The 25,726-nt window shown below is 43.9% G+C and overlaps 1 protein-coding gene across 1 annotated transcript in view; it reads right to left on the bottom strand.

Moving 5' to 3' along the window:
• Window positions 1-1,640: 1,640 nt before the first annotated feature.
• The window catches only part of LOC138246014 (unconventional myosin-XVB-like), a 794,810-nt gene continuing 770,724 nt past the window's right edge, over window positions 1,641-25,726 (bottom strand). The window contains exon 43 of the mRNA XM_069200161.1: window positions 1,641-2,913. Coding sequence (XP_069056262.1) covers window positions 2,848-2,913 — 66 coding nt within the window. The 3' untranslated portion in view covers window positions 1,641-2,847. The remainder of the gene's footprint in view (window positions 2,914-25,726) is intronic.

Raw genomic sequence — 25,726 nt, 5'->3', positions numbered from 1 at the left:
GGGTCCTGATTCGCAGTCTAAACACACTGACACCAGGCAAAAAGTGGGGGTAACTATGCCAGAAAGATGCTACTTTCCTACATCAATAAGGCCTTTTTCACAGAGGATGCAGCCATAGACATTGTAGATGAGGTTATCATAGACAAAGTTATTTGTAGACTAGGCCATTGTTGTAGACAACCGTCATGGATGAGGCTGTCGTAGACGACTGTCATGGATGAGGCTGTCGTAGAAGAACATCGTAGATGACCATCATAGACGAGGCCGTCATAGGAGATCGTCAACGATGAGGCCATTTTAGATGAGGCCATCGTTGATGACTGTCGTATATGAGGCTGTTGTAGATGACTGTTTTAGATGACCATCATAGATGAGGCCGTCGTAGACTCATTGAAGAGGCCATTGTGGACAAGGCTGTTGTAGACAACTGTCCTAGATGAGGCTGTCATAGACAACTGTTGTATATGAGCGAAGCCATTGTAGATGACGCTCTTCATAGATAAGGCCCTTCTCCGTTGGGAGTCTTCTAGAGGGTGCTGTCACCTGATTTGTTATAGTTCAAGTTTGGTCCTTTTTTATGAAGGACATGGATAGGCTATTAAACTGACTTATTCTTTGCCGTTATAGCCTGTGGTAGTGATATATACTGCTTTATTATGGTACTGTGGGACTCCCACTTCGACGAAGGGGACTGATTCAAGCATGTGAATCTATGAAATATTCAATACTGGAGAAAAAGTGAAAACAACATCACTAGTGCAAGGCTATCTTTATTGACTGGAATCATCACGCTTGATGATGATGGCTAGTGACACTGCATATGTTTGCCATGTTTATAAAAAAAATTTCAATCCATCTATACGTTGTACTATTGGAAGAAAAAAATAAGCACAAAGTCTATGCATATCAATATTGACTAGAATAGCAGTATTATCATAATCCAGTGTTTTGATTGATCCCTAGGTGAATATTCCTGTTCCAGTAGACATAATAGTACTTGTTTCCACAGGGTTAGAGGGAAATCCTGGTTACACAAAACATAGTGCCACAGTGGTGTCACATAGTGTCCGAGACATGATGGCTAGGAAATAATTCTTGATCCAGTCTGCTGCCAAGAAGATACTTTGTGATGAGGAATCTATCAGAATAAGTGTCTTTCTGTACTATTTCGCCCACCAAATACAATGTCTACCTATGTGTTACTATATTAAATGTTAGGAGTCTACTAATTTATTTTGTTCACTGTTTATATTAAAAAAAATACAAGAGTCCGGTGTTGTGTCCAAAATGTAGTTAGGAATTTGAGCTTAAGGAGTTAGGATTTACTAACCAGTATGATAAGATCTACTCTGTGATCCACTTTAAATGTTGTATTTTATCAGTATCTTCTCATACCGAGTTAAATGTTTTGTGTTGCCTGCCATGAGTTTCATGGGGCTCCAGTGCCATCGGGGCACACTCAGTCTTTCTTCCTCGTATAGTCAATGAAGTAAGCACCAATGATTTGCATAAACTACTATTTTCAATGCTACAGTAAGGCAAACCAGGGGCTACATAAACAAAAACTAGTTTGATGTACGGTGTAAGAATTTCAACTTGGATAACATTCTTATTTTAGGAATAGCAACACTGACTACAATTAAGTTTAATAAGATGCTTTAATTACGAAAGTAACTTCACACTTGCCATGTTTGCCTATCATTTTTATTATTATACTTCATTTGCAATATTAATTCCAATTATTTAGATTTACAAAATTCTATAAAACCAAATTAAAAATAAGCACATTCTGGGCACTTCAGACAAAAAAACAATTTAACACACATATATGTGAATGGTATGATAAATCTCTTAGTGCCTGGGTAGTAGCTGGTTATTTGTTTGTAATAATTTTTCTTGGTCCTGGGAATGTGTACGACTACGTCCCAAACTCCCGCAAACGTATTAAGAAAGGTCTCTGGCAATCATGTCAATCGGTCTGCGTGTGTGTGTGTGTGTGTGTCAAGAGTACATTATTCAGGAGAAGTGTAGCCCCTTACATTCCCTAACTATTATTTATATATTTTAAATTAAATATCATTTACACTTTTATTTTACATTATATAAAGTACTTGCCACAGTGCATATATTTTTTGTCTTTGAACTTATTAACTAAAGTACATATTAATTTGTCTGCTGGTGTATTACTCCAACGATACCGCTTGAGGACATCTGAACGATGTTCTTTCACTGGGTGTCAATATATAGTGATTTCACTTATGGACGAAAGCCTAGAGTAACCGAACTGGTGTACTTCACAGTGAAGTGAAGTCCCTGGTAAATATCAGCCAGGAGGTGATGTTACGGAAAAGCATCAGCTTGAAAAGCTGCCCAGGGAGTCAGTCTTGAGTGGCATCACTGAGTTGAAAGTGGAGTGATGTATTTTTAGGCACCAGTTAATCTATTGTGATACCCTGATAGGCGACAGCTGTAAGTGGTGTCAGCCTGGCACAATGTCAAGGGTAGGCGTCTGTCTGGCATGATGCAATTGTGAGCATTTGTCAGCTTCCACTTGATGCACTTATGGGCATCATTTCTAAGTGAAGTCAGCGGTGGCCGTGATCATGGATTGTCACTCTAAACTGGTGTTAAAGGCCAGGCATATGATGGATAAATATGATATGGAAATGAGGTAAGTTCAGGAACCTAAGACCATGGGCGCAAGCGCACTTTGGGCTCCATGATATCACAATGGGAAGGGTGTGCACGTTGATTCTATGGTCTCTGGGTAGACCATGAAGATGATGCAGTGCTATTGCGGGTTCTGGTCCTTCTTTTCCAGGATCGGCAACAGAAGATCAGTTGTTCTTATGGAAGCGAAGCACTGTCCAGGTCTTGCATGATGATGGCAATGGTGTGATAAACTTCTTTAGCCTGTAAAGAAAGGGCAAAGGGAAACTAGTCATCAGACTGCCTTTACTCTCACTATTTGATACTTAACCATCCACAGATAAAACCCTAACTTTAGTAGGGCTACTGCCAATAAAGAAACCATGAAGGTGCATCATAGGACTGAATGTGTGTACCAAGGGTCAAACAAAGCTGTAAATGCAGGCGTATACTGAAGAGAGACACAGTTCTGGGAGTGATGGAGCATTGTTAAGCTGTCACAGAGTTGGTAGTGCCCAAGTATACTAAAGCTAAAGTTTGGAGAACAGAGCTTATAAGTACCAGTTGAGAGTGAAACTCAGAGAGAGGTAGGAGTATAGTGAAGCCAAAATCTGAGGCAGGAGTGCAGCATTACAGCTCAGCCACCTCAGAATACAAAACTAGAGAGAAGCTCAGATAGGGCAAGGGTTGCTGGAATATAGTTAAGCTGAGACAGGACTGAAAATTCAGTGTATTAAGTGTCTAGGAGTGCAGTTTTGCGGCCTAACTCAATCACATATTTGGAGACATAGAATGAAAATCACCAAAACCTCACTTAAGGGTCTCCTCTGTGCTTTGTTTTTCCTTCTTGCTGGCTTCAAGGGAAATCCATACAGCGAGAAAGAACGTTACATGCTGGAGACGTAGAGGCTGGCCTGCTTCCAATGAAGCCTGATTTATATTATGCCTCTATCAGGCCCATTACCAGTGTTATTTGTAAGAGGGAAGAGTTAGCCATTTAAACAGAAGCATGGAAGAGCTGGGGTAAGTGTATAGGCTGCACACAGTTGTGAAGGCGAAAATCAGGATACAGAAAAGTCAACATTACTTAACTTTTGTAACACTCTTTTTGGAAGAGACTCTAGCCGTAGATCCCTCACCTTGGTGCAGCTCTCCACTGACTATTCAGCTCTGGAAATGGTGTGCAGAACCTATAAAGGTGCCACTCCCACACGCTAACGCCAGTTGCTTTTTAGACTGCCCTCCCCCAGACACAGGCCTCCAAAACCAAATTGGTGTGACCAATGTGCAGATTCCTAAGCTAGGGATCTTATTAATTGATAGAGGGCACCCATAGAACGGAGAGGATGGAAGGGTTGGTGAGAAAGCTGTAGCTTGATAGTCTAGACCAGAAGGAGACCTACAGAAAGCAAGTAACTTGTTTATAGAATTCTGGCTGCAGATTACTCACTTTATGAACAGATTTTAAAGCCGGACTTATTTTGAGGTGGAGTTATGGATGAACTCAAACAAGAAAGTCCTGTAGAAGCAAGCAGACAAAATCCTCCTCTGCTAACCTGACGATCCAGACAATAGCGCTTTGTGAACGTGTGGAAGGACACCCACGTAGCCAGCTGGCACATGTCTAGGACAGGCATTCCATTTGCTAACACAATAGTAGTAGCTTTTACACTAGCAGAATGAGCAAGCAGTCCTTCGGGAGGCTTTGTTTTATCTGGTGCATAGCAGATCTTAATGCAGAGTACTATCCAGCAAAAGGTGGTTCCCTTCTGCACAGCTTTCCATTTTTTTGCTCAGAGAACCCCCAAAAAAGTGGATCTTCCACCCAGTGTTCTTTGGTGTGATCTATATAAAAGCTGAGCACTCTTTGGGGCTCTAAACAATGGAGTCACTTCTTAGAGGGTTGAGGCAGAGCACAGAAAGCTGGCAAGGTGATGTTTTAAACATGGAACAGCGTCACAACTTTGGGCAAGAAAGATGCCTGCATCCGCAAAACCAGTTTGTCTGGGAAGATGGTGGTGTACAGCAGGCTAACAAAAACAGCTTGGAGCTCACTCACTCGCCACATCGATGTTATGGCGACAAGGAACACTGTCTTGAGGGCAAAGAGCTGTAAGGTTCAGCTGCAAAGTGGCTCAAAAGAAGTGCACATCTGAAATGTGAGGACCAAGTTAAGATTCCCGCATGGCAAAGGGACAGGGAGGACATGCATAGCTTTCTAAAATGCATAACAAATGCAGCCTTGAAGAAAAAGGGGCTAATCCGGCAACCGGGAATGGCCAAAAGGTGTCCTCTTACTACAACCAGAGTAAGGCCTTGCTGGGCTATGGACAAAACAAACAACAAAACATCGGATAATTTCACCTGGAGGGGAGTGTCTATCTGGTGAGTACCCCACCAAGCCACAAGTATGTCCCAACAATAGGCCTTTACAATTTCTCTCGAGGGAAGCCTGGCTGCCAAGATGACCAACCACCTCTGGAGGAAGGTCGAAGGTGTTCAGCTGTTGCCGCTCAATCTTTAAGCATGAAGGTGGAGATTGCGACAGCCTGGGTGCATAAACCTGCCCTGCTGTTGCAACATCAGATCATCCTGAAGAGGCAGCCTGATCAGAGGACAGATGCTCAAACCCCAGCATTCTGAATTCCAAAGACTCCGTGCCCAATCCAAGGTCACTAGGATTACTTGGGCGCAGATCTTCTTGAGAACGCTGGGCAGGATTGATATCAACAGGAAAGGCATACAGGAATCCTGAGTTTCACTGAAGACGGAACGTATCTCAGAGCAGGAAATTCTTGAAAAACTCCAACCAGCAAAAGTGCTGACATTGAGGATTCGCGGCTGTGGCACACCTCTGGGTATAACTGCCACTTGTGATCCTCTAAGTGCCGCCGGCTGAGCTTGTCTGCCCTGGCATTCAGTGATCCAGCATTGTGGTGCACCACAAGTGTACAAAAATGCCTCCTTTTGCATGATCACCTCCATAGTTGTGGACTGATGCTGCTGGTTTTTCGACTCTGACATTGCACGGAGGCCTGCTAACCACACCTCGGTGCCAGTGCCCTGACCCCTAAACATGTATGTTTGATTGGCCTACACCCAACTGGCATAAGCTAACTTACTTATAAGAGTCTGGTATATGGTACCAATGGCACCCAGGGCCTGTAACCTAGTCTACTCCTAGGGACTGCATCACTTATTGTTTCACTCGGAGTGTGACCAGGGAAACCATGTTTCCCAGCCTGCCACCTTAAACTGGTAGAGCAGCTTAAAACTGCTAACTCGACTCTGCCATTTAAAACAAAGTCAAAGCCCAAGCCTCCATTTTGCTATGCATAAGTAACTCCTACAGCAGGCCTGTTGAGTCTTAAGGCACGGTGCAGCAGGTTAAAGAGTAGAACATGTGCTTTACATGTTCTAACAGTAAAAACTTGCTGTTGTCATTTTTACTGTGAGAGAGGCTAGTAGCCCTGTTGGCAAGTTCCGGGTTACATGCTGACATCTCAGCTGTGCTAACTTCTGAATGTTACTACTAAAGTTGGTACTTCAAGGTATTAACCTACTCCTTACATTAATCCCAACATGATGCCCAAATCAAATTTAATGTAACTTTTTGCTACATGCAACTTTTACAAAGTTTCCACTCTGTGTCCAAAGTTATCCCAGTGGCCATTTGCAGATGCTGGTCACAGGACAGCTTTCTGCCCACTTGGGCAGGAGCGGCTCCTCCGCAGTCGCGGAGGAGTGTCTCCCCCATGGCTGAGCCAGCAGATGAAAAGTAAAACAATAGCTTGCTATCATTTTATTTTTCATAATTTTTCATCTGCTGGCTCAAGCAGCAGGTTCAGGGAGGGGTGGGGCTGAGCCACGGGGAGGTGGGAGGGTGGAGGAGGGGAGAGTGCACTAAGTGCACATGTATGTTTGGCCAGCTGTCTGAGACCAGCCAAACACACATGCGTAGTTCGGTTTCTCCAACCTGACTGTATACAAAGCTGGGCTGGAGAAACAGCACAGACCCCAGGCTTGTGTTTGAGCATCAGTCTCTGCTGTTCAGACCAATCCTGACACTGCTTTCATGCTATGTTAGCATGTAAGCAGTGCTAGGACTGCTGGGGAGCCTGTGCTGGTGTCCCTGCAAATATTGGGGGCACCAGACAAAGAGGGGCGATTAACAAGGCAGCATGATGCGGCAACAAAGAGAACCGGTAAGTGCATTTCTTTTTTTCTTTTTCTGTTTCCCCTGTCCTGGTCGTCATCCCGGTCCCTCCCTTGATATATGCGGCTGCTGCTGCACTTAGGGTAACATATGAACAACTCCAAAGACAGCAAACAATAGAGGCCTACCACTGGAGAAGGTGTTGTCTCCTTCTGGCAGGAAACCACATGGGCTGCTAGCCCAAAATACGAACTTTAAAGAGGAAGCTGCCTTTGATGGGCAAATGTTGAGCACTCACAAGAGGGACTGCTCTTTTTTGTGGGTAGACAGGAAGGTGTTGCGGACAGAGGGACTGAAACACTGGCTAAACTTGTATTTTCATTGGTGTGTGGCATATAGGTATCCACACTTCTATGGTGGACTACTGAGTTCCACGCACCAAGAAAAGGACTCGGACTTCTTGGGAGTGGGCAAAATAAAGCACTCTGGGATAGGAAGATGCCACACTTCACAGGAAGTGGTCATGAGGTGAGAAGGGAAATCAAGTCACCCATCGGTTAGTTACCGTCAGTGACCTCCCCTAAGGCCACTTTCTTGGCATAAAAAAGAGGCACCTCCCAGAACTCAGATCTTTCCTGGATTAGAGAAAATGACAGAAGGATGACTGCCCTGTTTACAGAAAATCTGACAATGCGAGGCTGCACCAAATTGGACCACACCTGCTACTGCTTGGGCTAATGAAGAGAACTGTATCTGTGATATCCTGCTTGTGGAGAGTCTTCCCTCAAACTAAGCTAGAAGCAGAGACTCCAAGAGTCAGTTGGCTGTTTGAAGCACAGGGCCACAAAAGCTGAGGAGGCCTGCTTGGGCAAGTTGATAGGCCAGATCACTGGACTGTTGCTCCTTGCTGCTGGGAGCCTGAGTTCCAATGCTCAAAAGTTGCACCTGAGTCTTCAGGACCTGGGATAGTTGTTGGAGTCGCCTAGAAGGAGAGCTACCACCAGAGGGAAGGAACCGTTGGTTTGGCTGTGACTGGAGACCAGTAATCCAGTGGTGACTGGACTTTTGCCAGACCAAAGAGCACTTCGAGGGACATCGACCCTTGTGGCCAAAGTCGCCTCACCAGGATCATGGACTGAGGAGCAGCCCCAGGAAGTCCCCTATCGACCGCACAACATCTTTGAGCATCCTGTATCCCTTGCATCAGGACCACTTCATACACGTTAACGGCAACTGGCCACTGACGCTGGAACTGGATTGGAGACTGCTTTTCTTGCAGGGGTAACTGTTCCATTGGATCTTAGTGGTCCTCCTGGCTGGCTTCCCATCCGAGGTGGCCATCCAAAGTACTCCTAAGTAATCACATTCACCCCTGATGTAAATTTTTGTTGAAAAACGTTCCAATTGTCAAATTTTTTGAAATTGCAATGATTATTTGCAGTTGAGTGAAAAATCTTAATTTATTGAATCTTTAAAAATCTATATCTCTGGAACCATCAGGTGGATCTTTTTTGCTTTTGGTGTCCCTAAATTCATAAAAATGCTGTGTATATTTTTTTAATTGGTGTCAGATTTCTTCAGAGTCCGGTTTCTTCTTCAATCGTTTTGGCGGTGTGTAAATGCTTTACACTTGTTCCTTTGTTGAAGCTGAACTGCTAAAAGCCACAGCAACCCAAGGTTGGGCTAAGGCTTGATGAACAAAACCTGACTGGTCCTAAGACGGGTTGAAAGTGTATCACATGGTGATGTCGCACAACCACACCATATAATACACCACCTTGCCTCACAACCAGGACAATTCCTTCGTGGTCCAGCCATTTCTAGATGCACAGGTCCTCCAGGCACAGGGTCCATGACTTCAGTCCGCCACGCTTGTTGCAGTACCACATGGCAATGGTGTTATCCATGAGCACCTCTATCAGACTTCCCTTGATGGATGGAAGTAAGACTCTCAACGCCAAGTGAATGACTACTAGCTCCAGAAGCTTGATATAGAGCCAGGACTCTGTTGGAAACCAGACACTTCTGATATCCACCTTACCCAGATGGCCACTCCAATCCTGAAACAATGTATTGCTCACCACTGTCTGCTCTGGATGGGGAAAGGATAAAGGCCTGCTACTGACCACTCACGGTCCAGTAACCACCACTGCAGATCTTTTGCAGACTCCTCTAAAATCTGACAATGGTTGGAGAGGTCCCCTTAATATTGGGCCCATTGAGACTTCAGATCCCACTGTTCCTGTCTTTTCTGGCTCGTTGTGCTCCCTCCCTCCTACCCTTCATGGTCCACTATGCAGCAACTTGCTGCCATTGCTTCCCCCTTTCCCCCCATGTTGTCAATGTGCATGGCCCTTTCACCTCCCTTTTGCTTTACATGGTCCATTGTGCTGCACTGTTTCCCACTTGCCCTGTGTAGTGTATTGTGCTGCTGCAATCCCTGACCCCTACCCCGTAAAGTCAGTTTGGTGCCCCTGCCCATCTGTTATTCGAGTCCATGTCCCTATCACATTGCTCCTGCTCTCCATGATCCAATGTACCACACTTGCCAACATTTTAAACTTGGTAAGAGAGAGATTTTGGGGAAAAATAACCTGGAGTATTGACTTTCCCCTTAGACTTATGCTGAAAAGGAGGAGATTCTAGGCAGGAAACAGATAAAATATAGCCCTTTTGGGTTTAAAAACATTGTGAGTCTCCTGCCTAGATTAGAAATTATAAAAATGAGAAGGATTTATTTCCATAGATGGAAATTATGGTGAGTGTTCTAAAAAGGGACATGTTTTCTAAGTTCTAAAATACTGACAAAGCATTTTTAAATTATTTGTTATCTTTGTTTTTTATCCAGTTGATCACTTGATTATAAGTTACACTTAGGGGAAAGTATTTGGTGTTACGGCCAGAGCTGCAGACTTGCAACTGGCTACTCCGGTTTGAGTTTCGGCATCAGCTGGCCATCCTGTGATTCTAGGCAAATCACTTATTCTCCCCAGGCCAAAAAAACAAAATTAATGTGTCCTTGTGTAATGTACCTGATGCTCATGTAAAGCACTCCAATACCTTTGGGTCGAGTCGAAAATAAAAACATTAAGGGGCTGATTTCTGAAAAGTTAGTGCCGCCTTTGCATCATTTTTTTACGCAAAAGCGACGCAAACTTACAAAATATAATATTTTAAAAATATAATATTTTGTAAGTTTGCACTTCTTTTCTGTCAAAAAATGACACAAAGGCGGCACTAACTTTTCAGAAACCAAACCCTTAAGGCCATAGTTATACTTTTTTAGCGTTGCATTTGCGTCATTTTGTGACGCAAAAGCGCCGCAAACTTGCAAAATACAATTGTATTTTGTAAGTTTGCGCCATTTTTGCGTCAAAAAGCGGTGCAAATATGGCGCTAAAAAAGTATAAATATGGGCCTAAGTGTTTTGCACACTTCTGTCATTGGGCTATACTTGGGCTAAATTTGGGTGATATTTGTGCTCTTTTTTACACTGGTGGCTATCTTGGGAGACCTATTTGTTATGCAGCTCCCTAATTTCCGCATTTATTGCAGTATCATCAGTAGAAAATGCTTTCCGTTTTCCACTTTGATTCCATCAAGATGGTGTTCAGATGGTCCACACTTTGGGCATAATTTGAGAATATTAGCACTCTGTAGTAAAACTGCTGATCACCGGAGAGTTAACTGGCTGCCTGCTGGTGGTGTTGAAAGTGCACGTTTGAGTCTGCATGTCAGAATGTTTAATAGAAGAGGAAGATTTTGAGAACTCACTTGAAACATGTCCTACATTTTCATTCTAAAGCACTAACCATAATTTCTATGACAAATGACCCCCCCCCCATTTTGTTCTTTTCTAAACTAAAGCCCATATTTATACTTTTTTAGAGCTGCATTTGCGGCATTTTTTGACGCAAAAGCGAGGCAAATGTGCTGCTAAAAAAAGTATAATTATGGGCCTAATTGTTTTAAGTTTACAAGTGTGATTCAAACAAGGTAGATTCAGGTAAATGCCACACTTTTGTCATAAAATTAAGACTGTTAGTGCTCTAGTTGTTCTTTAGAACACTCTGGGAGGCTGCAGTAGAACTCAAGGGAATCAATTGACTGGCTGTTCATGTTGGAAGTACATGTTTTACTGAGAATGTCAGACTTCATTCACATACGGCTGAGAAAGATGGTGTGAATTTACAAAAAATATGCTCTCATTTTACCTCCTGGAGCACCTTCCATAACCTCTCTAGAAAATCATGAGAAAACAGTTTTCTCTCAAACATGATTCATGAAATCGCAGCAAATCTTTTCACAGGGTAAAATCACCTTAGAACACATCACAATTCCTAAAATTAGTATGGTAACATCAATCAATTATTTATATTGTGATTAAAATCTGTTATCACCATTTAGATACTTTCTCCTTTTTGTGGACCTTAAAACCTACCATTCACTACAATGGGGTGCTATCATGAATGTTGGTCCCAAGATGGCTGCCAGCACTTCCTGGTTGCAGTGCTGACAGGTAATCAGATCTCACAATGAGATCTCTGCTTAGCCTCCACCCAGATGTACAAATGTATTTTTCTTTTAATGTCTCAAAAACCACTGACCAGATTTACAACAAATCTCAAAAAGGCTGATTTTCTGGACCAAGATCTAGCTTTCTGCCAAATTTGGTGAAATACCATCCAGCGGTTCAGGCTGTAATCGTGTCTAAAAATCCCTAAGGGAATTACATGGGGAAAAATTGTTTTGGAGCACCCCTTTTTTTTTTGGGGCCCTTGCTTCACAAATCACCCTGAAACTTACAAGACAGCAGTGGAAGTGAGTGGCAAACTAGTTTTGAAAATGTTGTGGGGATTCGTCAAATGGCGTCAAAGTTATTAGCAAAACAAAAAATGCTTCTAGTGACCACAGTAGGTGATAAATGTAGATATATAGGTATTTCTCCAAACATTTCACCAGGACCAGAAAACAGTATTTTCCCTTCAGAGCTCTGTAGTTTTTGACTTGCCATGGATGACGAGTTCTCAAGAGATTCAATTTTGATGCGAGGAAAGAAAGATCTACAATGATGACCAACATTTCCCCTCTGTATAACCTGCTTACTCACAGATCGTGGTTCACGGTGCTGTGATATCTGCCTAAATAGGACAAAACGAACGGACAGAGAGATGTATAGCCATGGAGCTTTTGGAAGAGTCCTGTGCCTTCATCTGAGAAATAATATTTCATATATCACTTCAAAGAAAAAGCCCGTAGACCAATAAAAGCTATTCCAAATCACATGTGGGAGGAAAGTGTTCCCACTTGAAAAATCCAGCCACTATTTCTGCACACAATTCAAACGCTGAATTAAAAAATACAAGGCAACTAATGATTCACCAAGTTGTTTCACTAACCATGTGAAGACTGATTCAGGGATCTCCGCTCCAGAAATCCCATGACTCCTTCCATTGTCCCTCCAGAAAAAGAGGGCAGATACTGTAGTTCTAGAGGCAGAACATTAATGTGCTTGCTGCCAGCGCCATTAAACCTGCCAGTGCATCAGAGTTTCTCTCACAATATGACAACCAGCTGTGGCATGATATATCTCCTTTCATCTCGGTAATATCAAAGAGAATAACTGCCAAGCTAGAGCTATTCTGTGAGAAGGGGATATGGCAGCCTGTGCCCTAATTAATGCAGCTAAGGACTCCTCTACAGTAGTTTAAACAAATGGGTAATGCTAGAGTTACAAGGTGCTATGGTTGGTTATAAAGTACCTCAGTTTGGCCAAAGGTTCATACATGCATTACTGAAGCCATTTACTGCTGAATTCAATGTCTCTTGAGAAAAGGTGGATAATGCCTTACAATTAAGTAAAACAGGCTTGGGCAGTGCAAAATATTTAGAAATGTTACAGAAAAGGCAGTTTTTAAGGTTACAGAAGGCATCACAATAGGTGCCATCAGTACGACAATTTTCATTCCTCGAGGTGTTACAGTTACTAGCAAGATGATTTGCAACCACCTTGAAGAAAATAAAGAACAACCTGAAGGATCCAGTCAAAACCCACAGAAGAATTCAATGTTCACGCCAGGGCTCTAACAAGAAAGCTGGACCCCAGCACTGTATTTCTCATCCAACCATTCATGCCTGTGGTGGAGACAATCCAAGATATCTAGCAAGCATCATGCAACATAACATCAGACAAAAGAGTATTGGACACTGCAATATCGTACTTTAGAACTTTTCCAAATTCCTCCGGATCACCTTCCAAAGAAGGTGTCTCACAACCATCTCCAAGAATTAAAAGATGAAATATCAAAATTGATCAACAATGGTTCAACAAGATCAAATGAACACAGGATTTAATTACAGATTTTCAGTGCTTAATTTGTGCTTGTTGTTTTCCGGTGCTGAGCACCGGCACTTCTTTTTAAGGGCCGGTGCTTAGTCTTCTGCCTCATGCATTTGCTGTGAGCAAAAGACACTTTTGGGAAAGACTGAGGAAGAGAAAAAAGAAAAGGCGACACAAAGGTAGAATGCAGAGAGCTGCAAGAGTGAGCTGAAGGGGCAGGGAGTGACTGTAAATAGATTGAAGAGGGCCAAGATGGATTCAGGATTACCCTGCTTCAGTATTCCGTGTTTTCACATTTAAACACAGCAGCCACGTGTTTAAGAGGAGGGCTTTCGGCACTGGCACGCTTTTATTTACCAATTAAGCACTGCAGATTTTTCTCGTAACAATCAAGAGATGGCATTCAATCTTAGTCCTTAAAAAAGTAAACAAATATCTAAAGAAACACCATTTCCACATAATCCTGTTGCGAGAAATCCTCCCTTTCATCCAGGAAGGCGATTTTCTGCTATCAAGACTGAAGTTAAAAAATTGTATGGTTTGGACAGCATGCATTATCAGTTCAAAGCACTCCCATTTGGTGTGAAATTGGCAGCAAGAATTTTCACCAAATGCATGCCCCAAGTAGCAGCTTGGTTAAGGTGACACCGCTTCTCCATCTACCCGTAAAAGAATGAAATGCTTATGAAGGCTCCCTCTTTTGTTCATGCTTTTGCAGCACTGTAAAAGACAGCACCTATCATTCTCTGGGATTGGCAATAAATGCAAAGAAACCAATTCTGACCCCACCAAATTCTCTATTATTTCTGAGAGCAAACAACGCTTCCCCATTGAAGGTGTATTCAAAGACAGAGGCCTGTAAAACTGCAACAAACAGTTTCTCTTAGTCGCAAAACTCTGTTAGGAAATTGAAAATGCTGCTAGGTTGTGTAACATAATTTCTCCTTCTGGTCCTTCAATGGATGCTTCGCAAATAGATTAAGGAGCACATTTTACTGACATGCATGTAATTAGGAATTGGTCTCAGCTGGACTCAAGACTTCACATCAGCCTTTTGGAACTCAGGGCAGTTAGATTGGCCCTCAAGACTTTTCTTCTTCATCTGAAGCCCTCTCAAGTGTTGGTTCAAACAAACAATGTACTACATCCGCAATTAAAGAGGAACAAGGTCTGTCCTCTTTATAAGAAGCTTAGGGCCTGATTTAAGAAAAGTGGCGTTGCACCCAGTGAACTGCCACTTTACTTGCATCCCTTAGCGCTGCCTTAACGCCACCATGTGTGTGCCGTATCCAAGATACTGCGCACTATGGTGGTAGTTAGGGGACCTAGCATCAAACGTTTTGACACTAGTTCAGAGCTTTGCAGGATTAGCATCATAAATGTTGACGCTAATCCTGAAAAGCCCATTGTAAACAATGGTGTGCCTCATTTTAACGCTGCTCTGAGCAGGCATTAAAAGTGTCTAATAAAATGACGCAAAGAAATCTCTTACATTTCTTTGCACCAAATTACACTAATGTGGGGGCAAGGAAGTGCTAGGGGCTCTTAACTCTGCCCCTTAGTGTTTCTGGACTCTATAGAATAGGGTAGACCTTCATGTGAAGCGTGTTCTAGGTCTTCAGAATGTCTGTGCCCACATTCTCAGCAATCAAATTACAAAGACTCATGAGTCAGAGTAGGACAGGCAAATGAATCTCATCTTCAATCAATGGAGAACACTAGATTGGGGAATGTTTGCTACAGGTCAAAAACACAAGTGCTTCCTCTATGTGAGCTGTTGGGCCAGTCCATGATTCAAAGGAGAAGTGTTCTTGATGAACTGGATAGGAAAATTCCTATACACTTTTCCTCGATTCCCCTTAGTTGCAAGAGTTATTTCCAAGATGAAGAGAAAGCCCAGCTGATTCTTACTGCACCAGCATGACTGATATAGTACTTGTTTTCAGAGCCATCGAACTTGTCATTACAAAGGCCACTGCAGCTTAAGTCCGATATGCTTCTGCAGGGACATCACAATGCTCAAACTCTACACCACAGTCAAGACTTATATTTATTTTATTATTATTATCTGTTTATTCGGTTTTCAACAGAACAGATGCAATTCAAACAAACTTGAACAGACAGCATGTCACAATGGGCAGGGTACAGTAACTATTCACTTAAACAGCATTACCATACCCTCAGCACTCACATCATCAATGGAACAGACGGTTGACTACAGGAGTTGAGATGACCTCATTCCAACTAACAGCCAACAATCCCTGCCCAGTTCTCTCCAGCCAGCGGTGTCCCGCACCTTACCTACCCCTCCACGATGTCAACAGGCCTCAAAGCAGCTTCACCATGCCCTTTCATCCCTGTGCCCCCCCGCCCCCCAAACAGATCGGCCTGGAATTGACCCCAGATATCATGGGGACGGCTGCAGCTGGGGACAAGTTCGCCAAAAATGTTGGATTGTACATTACAATATGTCATATCTCTGACCCAATATTTAAGTTTTGGCAGTGGGGTCCTCCCCCCACCGCAATGCTACCCTTTGCTTTGCTAGTAGGAGTCCTATGGCAGTCAGTAGGCATCCAGTTGCCGGTACCTTTCTATCATAACCTAGCAGTGCCATATGGGGGTCAGGAGCTAACGGTTCACCTACGAAAGTGTTTAGCTCCTTGAATACAAGTTGCCAAAAGCTTTGTGTATGCCGGGACAGCCCCAGGCCAAGTGCAGGAAGTCTGCCCCCTCCTCTGAGCATCTGAGGCATGTCACACTTTCCCTTAGTCCAAAATTGTACAAACGGGCTGGGGTGTAATACACCCAGTTGATGAATAGGCCTGTGCCTGCTATTGAAAGAAAAAGCCCTGGTTACTGAGCGCAATACATCCACTTCTTATCTTCTTTAAGTGCCCCGACATTATTCTGCCATGCAAGATGAGCTCTTGACGCCCCCGGTTTACATGCCTCCTGTGTGTACACATAATGTTGTGATATGAGATAACATGGCATAGGCGCAGGGATGGCAGGATGCTCTAGTAACTCTTTGCCCAGAAGAGCGCACATCCCAGCCTGTACCCTGTGGTAATAGAATCGCATCAGTGGAGTAACACGCTGCGCACGCTCTTGTATTTTCTCCTATCCACACATGCGTTCATCTACAAACAGGTCCCCCAATATATGAGTTCCCAGGTGTCACAGCGCCAATATGGTGCCCCGCTCTTGTGACAGTGGGAGCCACGCGCACCAGGCCAAGCGAGCCACTGGGGAGTATAGCAGTGATCCGCCCTGCCGCTCCAAAAGACTTTGACAGGCGCCCAGTATAGCATTTAGGGAATCCAGCGCCCCATACCTTCGGACCGGTCGCTCAGAGAGGAGTCTCAGCAGCGCGCACAGTGCCGCCATCAAGGCCTCCAACCGGACATGCAGTAGATCACGTGGGCCGTGCACCCAATAACATGCAAATTGAGTGTGTGCCACCAGGTGGTATAGCTTGAGGTCAGGGTCATAGAGACTCCCCATGTCAAATAGGAAAGTCAAGGTCCGCTATCCAAATCTAGGCTGTCCGCCCGCCCACACCAAGCGACACATGAGTCCGTAGTCTGTCAAGTACTGCCAGAGTGAGAATTATTGGAATGTTCTAAAATAGAAATAAGAAGCGGGCAGCACCGCCATCGTCATGATAGCCACTCGCCCCACGAGCTAAAGAGGCATCCTAATCCACTGCTGCACTGCATCTTTGAGGCCTATTGCTTTCCCGTAATTCTCTGATAACCTTGTTCCTGGGTTTGTTTGAATTTTATGGCAAGACCGGAGGCTCCTATTATGCGTTTCTTTTCTTGCTTTATTTAATGAGCAGCAGTCAAGAAACTACAAATCCCATAAGGCTTAACATCTGTAGCCAATGGGATTAAAAACGTAGTTCACAACACACAGAACCAATAGTAATTACGATATGCCATTATGACGTCACCTGACTGCAAGCAGCCCTCTTTTCTTGCTGCTGCAGTCGAGATAAGTCGCATTTTCTTTTACCCACGTTAATTACATTATTCAATATTTTAATATTGTTGGTTTTATAAATATACGGTATTATTGCCTTTGTTATGTTAGACGGCAAGTTGCCGCATGTTTATTTGTGACTCCGGCCACTCGTCCACAACATTTCTGTTATTTGGAGCGGACTCCGTCAGCTCTGAGTTTATTTTGTTCGTGTTAGCGCGCGTCGCGTGCTTTCATCCTCCCAGGCATTCTTTCTATCTTTTACGGTCGACGACAAGCTGCCGTGTGTTTATTTTGCTCCGGCCTCCCTTTCAGAGGGGTTTCGAGCTGAGCACTCCAGCTCTGACGTCGGCTTTGTTTACTTTAAATGCACGTCGCGCGCGCTCTAAATTCCAGGCATTCCTTTGCCTCAGGCAGCAACAGTCATTCGGCTTGCTCCTGAGGCAGAGACGTCGCATGACAGAGCGCTTCTGAGAGCTTTCTTATTTATTATCCAGAGCAACTTTAGTTGCTTTATTTAGACCTGTGTCATATTATTAACCCCTTCTATTCCCTGTTTTTTACAAAAAGACTCTGTTTTTTCTCGGTTTCGGTCTCCTTAATTTCCAAAATTAAATCTACAAACCTATTTCTATTTTAAATATTTTATTGACATTTAAGACATAATGGAACCTGGCCCTTCCTCTATGGAACAGGGTGTTTCCACTGACCTGGAAGAGATGAGACATGAACTCTGTGATTTTATTAGAAGCTCTGTTCATCAGGCAGTATCTTCCTCATTACAAAAATTATCGAAAAATCTGGAGAATAACCTTTCTAATTTAATTTCCAAATCGGCCCAGACTGCGGGGGAAAGCAGTACGCGTCCACCAGCGAAGCCAGGTATAGGGACGCAAATGGAAGGTGAGTCCATCTCACGTACGCCAGAGGACGCGGTTCCTCACAAGGCTCCTGCCAAGGAGTATAACAATATGGCTCCAAAATCTTCTTTAAAACGAAAATCTAAAGAGCGCAATGTTCTCCCTGTTATTTCTCCAGTTATTCAAGATACAGACGAAGATATGCCTGATGTAGATTCAGATTCATATTTATCTGATAAGGACGATGAGGAGTCCTTTTCCATTCCTCCTCCAAAGAAATCTAAAATAACCTCTGCTACCCCTTCTCTTTTCGACTCAGAAGGGTTTCCTATGTTCGATCCCTCTCAAATTCATCATCCCAATTCTACTGAGTGGTTTCCAGCTGACCATGTGGGTCGTTATGTGGCACAAAAACTATTTTCACCCCTGGACAAACAAACTAGATCTAAATTAAAGTCTGAATGTCCTCGTCCCGTACTCTCTAACAAAGCCACTATTACCCCTACTATTGATGAACAAATGTTGACTTTCTTCACCAAACAAGGCAAGGACCCGCGCAAGGGCGTGGATAAAGCTTGGTCCTCTTGTCAGGACAAACTCTTAGACATTACGGGGCCTCTTACTAGGATTTTTGATCTTGTCGAATCAGTCAGACTAGACGGTTCCTTCCTGGACCCAGAAGAGTTATCTTTATGGGTTCAACGTTGTTTCTGTCTTTTGGGAAATGCAAATTCTTCCTTTATTCACGAGAGGCGTAAAGGCCTACTTATCAAACTTGATCCCAAACTCGTAAATTTGGCAACCGTTCAACCTCAGCTCCAATCAGATGGACAGCTTTTTGGAGATTCATTTATAAAGCACCTCGGCAAATATGTTGCTACTTTCACCTCATTGACCAAAGCCCAACAGTCCATGAGAAAAATGTTTCACCATCGGGTTTTTGCCAGGGCCGGTAAGGGTAGGGGTCGCTTTACCGGCCGCGGATTCACCAATCAAGGCTCCAGAGGCTATTACAGCTCCTATCAGCAGGACTTCAGACCTCAGTTCTACCCCCAACGTGGCAGAGGATACTGTGCCAGGTCAGCCAGACATTCCAGAGCCGCCAACCCAACAGGTAAGCCTCCTTGTCGATTTTTTCCCAACAGGAGGTCGTATTTCCCATTTTCTGTCAAATTGGCATGCAATAACAACAGATGCTTGGGTGTTAAACACAGTTCTAGGCTACAAAATAGAGCTTTATTCTACTCCGGTGCAAACGTTTTTCCAACCTCCTCCCCATTTTTCCACAGAAATGGTTCATCTAATTTCCCTAGAGGTAGACACATTGTTACGCAAACAAGCGATTGCGCCCTCTCTTCCTCTTTCTTCGGGTTTTATCAGCCCAATTTTTCATGGTCAAAAGAAAAACAAAAAGATGCGTCCAGTCATCAATCTAAAACATTTCAACCGGTTTGTAATATACCGGCATTTCAAAATGGAAACAATTCTCCATCTCAGAGACATTCTCCTCCAGAACGACTGGATGGTCAGATTGGATCTACAGGACGCTTACTTAGTCGTTCCTGTTCATCCAGAATGCAGAAAATTTCTTCAATTCCAGTGGTTAGACAAAATGTATCACTTTACCTCTCTGCCTTTCGGTCTATCGTCAGCCCCATGGTGTTTTACAAAACTCATGAAACCCGTGGTAGCTTTTCTAAGAGCTCAAGGGATAAGATTATTAATTTATCTAGACGATATCCTTATCCTAAGTCAATCGTCTCAGACTCTCCTACTCCACCTACAAACGACTTGCTCTCTGTTGGAACAATTGGGTTTCATAATAAACAGGGAAAAATCCCTTCTTATACCCTCCCAAATCGTAGAATTTCTGGGATTTCAAATCAATTCCCTCTCAGCGACCCTTCTTCTACCATCGTCAAAAATAAAATCCATAAAATCAGAAATTTAGCAAATTCTCCGAAATTCACTCATTTCCCTCCGAAGTCTAGCCCGAGTTGTAGGTCTTCTCTCCTCCTCTATCCAAGCAATCTTTCCGGGTCCCCTTCACTATCGTGCTCTTCAAAGATTAAAGATTCAACACCTGAGAAAGGGGCTTCCGTATTCCGATCTCGTTCCTTTAGACATAGAGTCTCGCACAGAGCTTCAATGGTGGATAGACCATTTAGATGCTTGGAACGGGAAAAGTATCTTTTCATCAGCCCCAGATCTTGTGTTAGAATCCGATGCAAGCCATCAAGGCTGGGGAGCCCGTTGTGGACCCATCTCGACTGGGGGTACATGGTCAAGCGAGGAGTCCAAATTGCACATCAATTGTTTAGAGATGCTTGCAGGCTCCTTTGCAATCAGAAGTCTGGCAAAGAACAAAGTACATTGTGCAATCCTGCTCAGGATAGACAATATATCTGCGGTCAGATATATAAACCATCTTGGGGGTACACGATCCAAACCTTTGGCAGATCTAGCCAAGAGCTTTTGGGAGTTTTGCCTCTCAAACCATCTTTCGGTACATGCAGAGTATCTTCCTGGAGCTCTCAACACAGTGGCAGATTGGCATTCTCGTCACCTTCGAGACTCCAGCGATTGGAGACTTCATCCTTCCGTGTTTCACAACATTCAATCCTTATGGGGCCCCTTCTCCATAGACCTTTTTGCATCCCTACTCAACACACAACTTCCCCAATTTTACAGCTGGCACCCAGATCCCTTAGCCTTAGCATCAGATGCTTTCTCACAAGACTGGTCGCTTTCCCTCAACTATGCCTTTCCCCCTTTCATAATGATCAACAGGGTTCTGGCTCAGGCCAGACGTCAACACGCTTCTCTCTCTCTTATCGTCCCGTTTTGGCAATCCCAAATTTGGTTCCCCACTCTTTTAGAACTGTCAATAGATTTTCCCTTATTAATTCCATCCTTTCCGGATCTGCTACTAGACCCTCTTCACCGTTCTCATCCCCTTATTCTGAACAATATCCTAACCCTATCCGCTTGGAAAATCTCAGGAGTTCCCAATCTTCCCCTGTTATTTCGGCAGAAGCTTCCCATTATATCTCAAACTCCTGGGCTCCAGGCACCAAAAAAGCCTACAAGGCAGCCTGGTCTCTATGGGATTGCTGGTGTGTGGGAAGACAAATTAATCCCTTTTCAGCAGATGTAATTTTTGTCGTAAATTTTTTAGCCTCGGAAGCCAGCAAAGGTAAAGCATTTCGCACTATCAATCTTTACAGATCTGCTATCTCTTCCAACCATATTCATGTTCACGAGAAACCAGTAGGCGAGTACCCGTTGGTATGTAAATTATTAAAGGGAGTAAAATGTTCTAAACCTCTGTTACCAAAATACAATCATTTGTGGGATGTTAATATTGTTTTGAAATATTTGATTGCATTACCAGATAATTCAAGTTTATCATTAAAGCTTTTATCTGCTAAATTAACAATGTTATTATGTTTAGTTTCTATTAAACGTTTATCAGATGTTAAGGCTTTGGACGTCTCCAACCGTCAATTCACCCCGTCGGGTGTGCTGTTTTCGGTTGTAAGACGTACCAAGAGCAATTTGTCGTCAGTCTTTTATCCCTATTTTCCGCTTCAACCAAAATTGTGTGTAGGTCAATGTCTCAAAGTTTACGAGCATAGGACCGCAGATTTGAGAACATCCTCCTCCCAACTTCTCATATCTTTCAGGAAACCCCATAACCCTGTTTCTTCTGCTACATTAGCCCGTTGGGTAAGACTGATTATGTCCTTGGCTGGTATTGTTGTTTCCAAGTTCGGAGCTCATTCCTCTAGGGGGGCTATGGCTTCCAAAGCTTTCTGGGCGGGATCCCGTTTGGAGGATATTCTAAAATCTGCGGATTGGTCCAATGACAATACTTTTAGAGTATTTTATTGTAAACCGATTGATAATGCTCCTTTGAACGTGATTAATATGCTTTAAACTCGCATAATAGGAGCCTCCGGTCTTGCCATAAAATGTAGATTTTCCTAGTCTATGACGGAAAGTCTTAATTTTATTAAAGACACGGAGGCGAGTATTATCCCACCTCTTGTATAACTTTGTTTATCCCTCCCTTTCTCTAGTTTCGGCTTCAACCACTCAGACAACGTCCTAATCAGATCCCGTCAGATCATCCAATCATTTCGTTCCCTTCAGGATTTGGATCATCCCTGTCGGTTTGGCCGGACCACCCTTGCCTCTGCAAGCTCCTGGACTTTTTCTCTGATGTCTTTGCTTTCCTCATGGCTCTGTTTATTCTTTGTTTATTACTCCCTTTGTTCACAGTTAACTGACTTCATTTGCAAGAAAAGAGGGCTGCTTGCAGTCAAGTGACGTCATAATGGCATATCGTAATTACTATTGGTTCTGTGTGTTGTGAACTACGTTTTTAATCCCATTGGCTACAGATGTTAAGCCTTATGGGATTTGTAGTTTCTTGACTGCTGCTCATTAAATAAAGCAAGAAAAGAAACGCATAATACTCGCCTCCGTGTCTTTAATAAAATTAAGACTTTCCGTCATAGACTAGGAAAATCTACATTAGTATTCCTAAACTTGCGGACAGAGTCGTCGGTCCACTATAATTGGTATTCCATTTGTATTGATTTAGTCACGGAAGTGAGAGGGAACATCATTGATTTACCCCCAAAGCCCAGCATGGCTTCCGAATAGCACCACCTCCCAGAGGACCGGAGCCAAATAATGTTACGGATCCTTAACGTAAAGTAATGCATCATCTGCATAGGCTGACACTATAAGCGTGGATAAGGGAAGGCGTAGGTCACAGGGTGAGTGGAATTCACTCAATGCACATGCTACGGGCTCGGCAACCAAGGCATACAGGAGAGGGAGAGGTGACAGCCCCGTCTGGTCCCCCTTTCTATGAAGAAAGGACAGGTCACCAGACCGTTCAGGCGACGGCGTGCCACGGGCTGTCTGTAAAGTACCGTAATTAATTTAAGGAATGTGCCTCTAACTCCAACTCGCTGCAGGACTGCCTTCAGAAAGTCCCACTCCACGGAGTCGAAGGTCTTTTTTATATTGAGGAAGACCGCGATCGCCTCAATCTCCGGGTCTACATGCTGTATCGCCCCAAAGAGAGTTCGGAGATTGAAAGACAAACTCTGCCCAGGTACAAAGCCTGTTTGCTCCATACCAACCAGCCCAGGCAACAATGGAGCCAACCGATTTGCCAGTATTTTTGCAAACAATTTGGTGTCCACATTCATCAGAGACAGTGGTCTATACGATGAACATTGGTCTGCCGGCTTACCAGGCATCAGCAGGACAACCAATATCACCTTGCGCATGGTACGAAGCATACAACCATCAGCTGCAATCTCTTTGAACAAGGCACGATGGGGAACAAGTATCTCCTGATCGGCTTAGTAGAAGGCCACAGCCAACCCATCAGAGCCCGGTGCCCTGCCAAATGGCATATCTTTGAGTGCATTCTTAATTTAGAGAGGCTCCAGAAGGCCCATTAATCGCTCCCTGTGTTCACTGGTAAGCCAGGGCATAGCTATATGAGTAGGTTAATCTGTGACCGCGGCTTCATCAAACTGCAGATGTGACCTATATAGTTCCGCATAGTAACCACAGAATCGCTCCCATAAGACTTATGGTGTTTTAGACATTCCAGGTGATTGCAGGAAGGTATGCAATGCAAGAGCACCATACAGTCTTAAGTGGATAAGATTCTTCTTTTGGACGTGCTCAAAGAAGCTTGATTCTTTAACGATGTTCACTCACCATCTTCTCCCTTATCTGTTGCAGTTAAACTAAGCAAAATTAATTTACTCTACTATCGGAGTTAATTTGGTGGCAATTTTCAGTTGTTTCAGAACAGTTAACCAACCATCAGTATTCTCGGAAAGAATAATTGAACAAGTTACTTACCTTCAGTAACGATTTATCTGGTGAAGACATATTCTAGTTGCAGATTCCTTACCTTAGAATTTCCCCAGGCGTCAGTCTGGATCAGGAGATTTTTTCTTCAAGCGGTACCCCTGCATGCCATTTGGTGGTGTCAGTCGACTCTGCGTCCGTCGTTGGCGTTGTGGTCACTGGATATGACATCGCTGGTCATACATACGTGCTACCCCAGCAGCTGATGTCAGTTTCTTTTCACGATTTTCCACACCAGAAGCGTGGAGCCATGAAGAACACTGATACTGGTGCCCCAGAACAAGGGCCATGAAAGGGAAGTCCCTGTCTCTAGAAATCAGTTCACAGACCGAGGAGGATGAGTGGGTCGGTAAGGAATCTGCAACTAGAAAATGTCTCTACCAAATAAATCGTTACCGAAGGTAAGTAACTTGTTCATCTGATAGAGACTTCTAGTTGCAGATTCCTTACCTTAGAATAGATACCCAAGCAATACCATTCCCAGATTTGGGTCTGCAAACCAACATCATACTAGGAAGTCCTGCATGACCTAGCAGCCAAAGTAGCTGTCCCTGCGGACCTGACTGTTCAGGCAGTACTGTTTAGTGAACATGTACAACACGCCCACATTGTTGCCTGGCAGATATCCAGGACTGGAACTCTGCGTGCTAATGCAGCTGTGGCAGCTGTTGCCCTGATAGAGTGGGCACACAATCCCTCAGGGGGTTGCTTCTTAGCCAAAATGTAGCACATTTTAATGCAGAGAACAACCCATCTCGACAAGGCCCTTATCTGCACTGCCCGACATTTCTTTGCGCCCACATAGCCCACAAAAAGTTGATCATCCACCCAGAACTCTTGAGTACTACTGAGGTAGAACGCCAATGCTCTTTTTGGGTCCAAGGGGTGGAGTCTCTCCACTTCCTTGGAGAGATGTGAGGGCATGTAAAAAGTAGGCAAGGTAATGGATTGGCCTACGTGAACGGGTGTGACCGCTTTAGGGAGAAAATAAGTTCTATAAGAAGCACTGCCTTGTCAGGGTGGACGGAGAGGAAAGGTGGCTTAGAAGAAACAGCCTGCAACTCACTTACTCTGCAGGCAGAGGTGATACTCACAAGAAAGGCTGTTTTCAGAGTAAGCAGGCAAAGTGGACAATTGTGAAGTGGCTCAAAAGGAGCGCACATCAGGTAAGTCAGAACCAAATTCAAATCCCACTGGAGCATTATGAATGGGGAAAGAGGAAAGAGATGAGTAAGACCCTTAAGAAATCGTCCCACACTGGGAGATTTAAACAAGGAGGGTTGGTCAGGCAAGCGGAGGAAAGTCGAGATGGCAGACAAATAACCCTTGAGGGTGCCCAGAGCAGAGCCCTGCTGGGCCAAAGAAAGAACAGAAAAACCTCAGAAAGAGGGGCAGAGAGGAGGTTGACAGACTTGTCAGTACTCCGTGCCACAAATTTGTTCTGACAGGCATGTACCGTTTTGGTGGAAGGATGCCTGGGTGCCAAGATAACATCACAAACTTTGGGCGGAAAGTCAAAAGCTGTCAACTGCTGCCACTCAATCTCCACGCAAGAAGGCGAAGACTGGACAGGTTCGGTGGAGAACCGTCCCCTGCTGCTGCAACAGAAGATCCACCCAAAGGGGCAGTCTGATCGGGGGATTGATGGCCATGTGCAAGAGCTCAGGATATAGACTCTTCTTCCCCAGTCTGGGGCCACAAGAATGACTTGGGCCCAGTTGTTCTTGACCTTATTGAGAATAGTGGGCAGAAGTGGTATTGGCCGAGAGCCATAAAGGAGGCCTAAGTCCCACTCAAGATGAAAAGCGTTGCGAGTGAATACTGCCT

This window comes from Pleurodeles waltl, chromosome 7, assembly GCF_031143425.1.
Source record: "Pleurodeles waltl isolate 20211129_DDA chromosome 7, aPleWal1.hap1.20221129, whole genome shotgun sequence".
Classification (NCBI taxonomy): Eukaryota; Metazoa; Chordata; class Amphibia; order Caudata; family Salamandridae; genus Pleurodeles; species Pleurodeles waltl.
Note: the sequence above shows the minus strand (reverse complement) of the source record. Positions and strands in the feature narration are given on the sequence as shown.